Raw genomic sequence first — 5,675 nt, forward strand, 5'->3', positions numbered from 1 at the left:
TTTTAATTTTTTTGTTATATTTGGTATAATATGAACTAGATAAATTTTAAAAATCATCTTAATAATTTAATATATCAAGATACATGATAAATATCATTTATAATAATGAAATTTTAAAATAAATTTATAGTAAAGCAAGTAAAAAAATTGAATGTACATATGACATTATTCATTCAAATAATTTAGTTATACAATTTTGTACTCTAATAATTATCACTTAATTTTATTATTATTTAGTATTTATATATTTTTAGTTTATTCAATATATTTATGTAAATACATATTTATAATCAGAACAACACAAATATATATCTATACTATTATATTAAGTTTGAGACACTTAGAGTAATTAACTTTGGTGTCATGGTCTGTTTTAATAATTATATATATATTAATAAAATGTTAAAATTTTAATGCAAGTTATATGTGGTTCAGCGGATAAAATAGTTGTTTTTTGGGTTTAGGTTATAGATTCAATTCTTATTGAGTTCATTTTTTTATTTTTTTATTTTTCAATTTATTTTTTTAATTTATATATCAAAAGTACATTGTAGTCCCTCACTATTTCTTATAATTATATTATCCTCATTTAAATATAAATCAAATGAATTATAAAAAATATTTTACAAGCACGCAACGCGTGCACCGGTGCACTAGTATATATTAATTTCCCAATAATCTCCCTCCTAATAATTGCACTCTTTGCAATCAATGAGAATCGAACTCGTGACCTTGACTCAGATACCATTTGTAGGACCAAACGGTTGCCGCTTTACCAAAAGCTATAGCTGATATTAATGTTGCAACTCAAATATTTTAAACAGCACATCAGCTCAAGCACCTCGGTTCGATCGCTCTACCAACAAACTCCAATTTGGTAAAAATATATCAATTAATTTCAGCGAAATTAAGCATATTTCTTTTAAAGTAAACAATCAATAATCGTTATTGATTGCATTTATATAAGAAAAACACAACCATTTATTAAGTTTGGTTTCCTCCAAAAGGGTTAACATAGTTGTGGTGAAAAATATATTGCTCCAACTAGCACAAATTTGGTAATCACAAAAAAAAAAAAAACGATACAAGTTTACCATATATATATATATATGATGATCATAAGAAGATATATATCAGCATTTATCAACATCATTAGCAGGTAAAGACTGTGGAGACCCCTCCAACAAACAAAAAACTGGTGGGACGGTAATTGTCTTCATATCTCCATAAGCATTCCAGCAAAATGGATCCAAGAATCTCTGTCCCTGAGCAGGAAAGAGTTCGATATCCGAAATCGAAATATTCGTGCACGGTATGGAGTCACTGCAGGCTAAACGCATTGCTGGGCTTCTAACATCATATGTTCCCTTGATTCTGGAGTATGAAATGTCCCTGATGTAAACTGCAGAAGTTTGATTCAAGCATTTCTTTGTGTCGCAGTAATATTGGTCGATGATGATTGGATTTCGCACGGTGTCCATAAGAATGTTGTCGAACTTGACATTCAACACAGCTCCGAATCCACCCTGCCATGTCTTGATCCTGACTCCGTTGTCTGAGTGCTTAATAGTCGAGTCAGTTACCGTGATGTTCGAAACACATGCCCTCGAGTTCCTGACTCCAAGGCTGCCAATGCTGCATAGAGCAGATGGTAATAGACATTAAAAACAACCAAACTTGTGAGATAAGTTGGTTCACGTTATCATGTCACGCTCCGGGCCCACGAAGCTAGGCGTTTGCGCAATGAGCCCCGGTATAATTAACCTAGTTTATAAAAGTATCCATTCATATTGCTGCGGAATTGGGACAGCAGAGGGGATCATTGTTTTCCGTTGAAATGATCAAACAGGGAGAGGTAGAACTTTTGGGACCATTGGTCACTGCCCACAAGATAAAGGCAACTTTTGTACACAATTCTTTGTTCTCAAGAAAGAAATTGTGGTGGCTATAGTGTCAAGTAAGGTTAAAATGTTGCATGTTTTGAGTAATATAAAAGGTGAAAGTTCCACAAAACAAAGGGAGATACATCAAGAAATGTCAAAGGAATGTACCTTATTCCATGGCTAGGACCACAAGTTATATTCCTTATATCTACATTAAAAGAACCAGCTCCGATGGAAACACAGTCATCCCCTAGGCAATATATAGAGCAAAAATGTTTTAAATAAATGGCGAAAATGGAGTAGAACCTTACAAGAGTTTGAGAGATTTACCGTTAGAAATGACTGAATTGTGTATTTTCACATTATTGGTGTTCTCTACGTGAATCCCATCTGTATTTGGACTTCCAGAAGGAGCTTTTACATAGAGTGAATCGATGTAAACGTCGTGACAGTTATCGAAGCGAATATTGAACTGTGGGCTGTTCTTGATTTTAATCCCCTGTACCGTCAAATTTGAGCTCCAAAAGAACCTTATGGCCTAGAATCAAGAAACATGACAACGTTGTTGAGTAAAGTTCGAAAATGATCGAAGATATTGTAAAACTATGGTCTCATTTTTTACGGAACACATTACTGTCCTGAACTTACAACTGGGCTGTCACAAAGACCAGGCAAAGTCGAACCATTAACACCCTGTTAAGTTATAACTTCTAGTAAGTCATCATACAGAAAAGATTGATAAGTTTATAAAAATTTCTAAGCAAGAAATTGAAGTTACTTTGTGAGGTTTGCAAGGAAGATCCCACCACTTTTCTCCTCTGCCATCTATGAGTCCACCTCCTTGCATCGACATTCCATTGATTCGGTAAAAAACGAGCCATTGTCGTCTGCTGAGTTTCGTCGGCCACAAATCAGGTCCGTCTGGTGGCATCATACTTCCTTCGATCTTGCATGTCATAACGAAAGAAAACATTTTCCAAAGAGAATTTTACACTGAAGTAATATCATTTCAAAGAAAAATTATAAAATATTATATTTGAGAAAATGTGAGCATTACCCGGAAAACGAGAGAACTCTTACAAGGGCCCGTGAAGATTGCAGATTGTATCATGAACTGATAGTGCTTAGGAACAAGAAAAACCGCCGAACTTTCAAATTGGCAAGCCGAATCCCAAGCCGTCTTAAACGCTTGTGTATCATCTGTTTCACCATCTCCTACAGCACCATATGATAACACACTGAAAACTTGTACAGAATCCAGTGAGTTTTCGCTTGATGCCGGTGCAGAAGCAGCAGCCTCTGGCGCAGGAGAAGGCGACACCGAAATATGAGAAACTTCGCAATAATTCGTCAGTTCCGAGTACTCCAAAGTCCTGCATTGAGCTGTAAGAGAACAAAAACATAAAGAGATACCAAAAAACAAGACAAAATATCCCAACATTAACTCCATGATCAACCCAAGATTTTGCCCCGAAACTGGCTTATATAGTTAAGAAAAGACCAAGAGAAACCAGACAACTTGGCCACTTCTTATAAATAACATGCGCATGCAATGCTAAAGTGATTAGGCTTTGAAATTGGGATAGAATGAAGTGAAGTTCGAGTACAAAAGTTGAGCTCAAGAATCAACTTTCGTCTTGTTTTAGTGGGTGCTATAGAATTTTATAGGCTTTGAATCCACGTTTTGGGAAGTTAAAGGAAGTTGTCAAGTGCAGTTGTGACCACTTAGAATAATAGATTAGCAACTTGCTTTATTCTTTGTTTTTTTTAAATTTATTTGCTCGTGAAAACATTGCTTTTTTTATTTTTGTTTTTTGGTTTTTTGGGATGAAAAATAAAAAACCTTTTGATTAGTACTAAGAACTATGAGTGGAATGGAATATCCTTAACAAACAGAAAAAGAACTATGAGTGGGATAAAGGTACTTTCTGGAGGGGGCGGTTTCTTAGTGGTGTGTTGTGATATTTAAGTACGGCCGACCCACTCCATCCAGACAACGGGTATCGATCAAGTCTACAAATTTCGTAAACGAACTATATATCAGTTTGGTTACATGTTTTATGACGAGTTATCGAACGGAATTATTCGATGGTTTTACTTACTATTATAGTTTTGATTCTTTATGTTATTAAAATAGAGATATCGTAAAAATGACCAAAACCATAAATAAATAAAAATAACATACTAAAATCGAAATTTGACGTCACAGAAAACCAACTTCGTAAAAGGACAAATGTATAATTAGAAGCATGTATTCCTATCCCAGAAGAAATTTGTCAGTGGCAGCAAGACACTTAAAATTAAGTGTTATTTTAGTCTACTAGTTTTGTCCCCTAGTGCGTAGACTTGTCCTTTGCCCTAGTTTAGCAAGAACTACATATAGCTTAAAAGAAGTTACCAAAAAATGGGAAAATATTATTTAATCACAAGGTTAGTTCAATTGATAATCCTATTTTGGAAAGCAAATTTATTTTCTATTGTTAACTCTAACAAAATATATATAGGGTTTGTCCATGACCTATACTCGAACACATCTCTTTGTCTTGTTTATTTTCATCCACTATCATTAAATAATGTGAAGGAAAAAAACTTGCAAGCCAACAAGAAAAAAAAAAAAGGAAATGCATTTTCCGTAATAATATAGCAATAAAATAACGAATTTTGAAAACATAACCAAAAACCATTTCGTATTTTTTCAACAAAAAATAGTGAAGTAAATTAAAACGCGTATAAATTTAATAAATTTGGAACATAAAAATTTTATTCATTTAGAGATGTATTAATTAATCGATATATGAATAATTTACTATTTTTCTGATTCAACGAACATATATTTAATTACATAAAAAGACAGTGTGTTTTACCAACGCGGGTATTGTATTCTTTGAACTAAAATATATAAAAATTTCATTGTACATAAGTGATATTCATTGTTTTTAATAATTAAATATAATTATTATATTGACTAATCAAATAAAATTAACTATATACACAAAAACAACAATAAAATTAGATTTTCTTTTTGCAATCATTTTCGCTACATGTTTCATTAAAAAAAAAAAAAACCAACAATATAATCATATTTTAATAAATTGCCCTAGTTATATTTGTAATTTTAAAGAATTATCATATTATGATATTGAGGGGACCACAGTTTTATACAAGTGTCTTCCAAAATAATTATTATCTTTTTAATTTATCAAAATTATTACTTTAACACATTAACCCAAGTCAGGACCGATGAGAAAAAAATATTTTAAAGATGTTATTAATTTATAAAGGTTTTACTGTAGTACAAATAAACGTTTACTAGTAAGTACTGAAGTGAAATAAATATGTGATTTAACTCCCAAACTTTCATCTACGATGAAATTCCTGAATAACCTAACCTCGTACTTGGCCTTGTTTTCTCTGAAATGGTACCTAATAGTAATTAGAGGTCTAAATCTATATAAAAAGCGAAAAAGACATGGATAAATCAAAATTCCCCTAGTTTTTGTGTATGTAATTTCGTGAAAGCTAGTTTCAAGATTAATAGAGACATATCTCTTGGATTATTTGTAGTTAATTGTGAGGGTAAAAGTGGATGATTGATTCTGTTGTGGAAGGAACCTTTGAATGTCACAGTGTTATCCTATTCTTCTGGGCATATTGACAGTATAGTGCAGCATGGGGACAAGAGATGGAGATTTACAGGCTTTTACGGCCACCCAGAGACGAATAATAGACATATCTCTTGGACGCTCCTGCGTCCTTTCTGAGTTGCATGCATGACTTGAGCAGGTTACCGTG

The 5,675-nt window shown here is 32.7% G+C and overlaps 1 protein-coding gene across 1 annotated transcript; it reads right to left on the minus strand.

The window, feature by feature from the left end:
- Positions 1-1,047: 1,047 nt before the first annotated feature.
- On the minus strand, positions 1,048-3,564 carry LOC142554721 (polygalacturonase At1g48100-like). Its single transcript, XM_075665390.1, has 6 exons — positions 2,941-3,564; positions 2,662-2,829; positions 2,532-2,576; positions 2,214-2,421; positions 2,052-2,133; positions 1,048-1,635 (listed from the first exon to the last, which is right to left on the minus strand). The coding sequence occupies exons 1-6, from the start codon at positions 3,331-3,333 to the stop codon at positions 1,134-1,136; spliced, it is 1,398 nt and encodes a 465-aa protein (XP_075521505.1). The 5' UTR covers positions 3,334-3,564; the 3' UTR covers positions 1,048-1,133.
- Positions 3,565-5,675: the final 2,111 nt, after the last annotated feature.

The sequence above is a fragment of the Primulina tabacum genome, chromosome 8 (assembly GCF_025594145.1).
Source record: "Primulina tabacum isolate GXHZ01 chromosome 8, ASM2559414v2, whole genome shotgun sequence".
Classification (NCBI taxonomy): Eukaryota; Viridiplantae; Streptophyta; class Magnoliopsida; order Lamiales; family Gesneriaceae; genus Primulina; species Primulina tabacum.

Coding starts and splice junctions, on each gene's coding strand:
- LOC142554721 (XM_075665390.1), bottom strand. CDS start 3,333: ATGGAGTTAATGTTGGGATATTTTGTCTTGTTTTTTGGTATCTCTTTA. Junction 2,577..2,661: donor TTCCTTGCAAACCTCACAAA/GTAACTTCAATT, acceptor ATAACTTAACAG/GGTGTTAATGGTTCGACTTT. Junction 2,422..2,531: donor GTCTTTGTGACAGCCCAGTT/GTAAGTTCAGGA, acceptor TCTTGATTCTAG/GCCATAAGGTTCTTTTGGAG.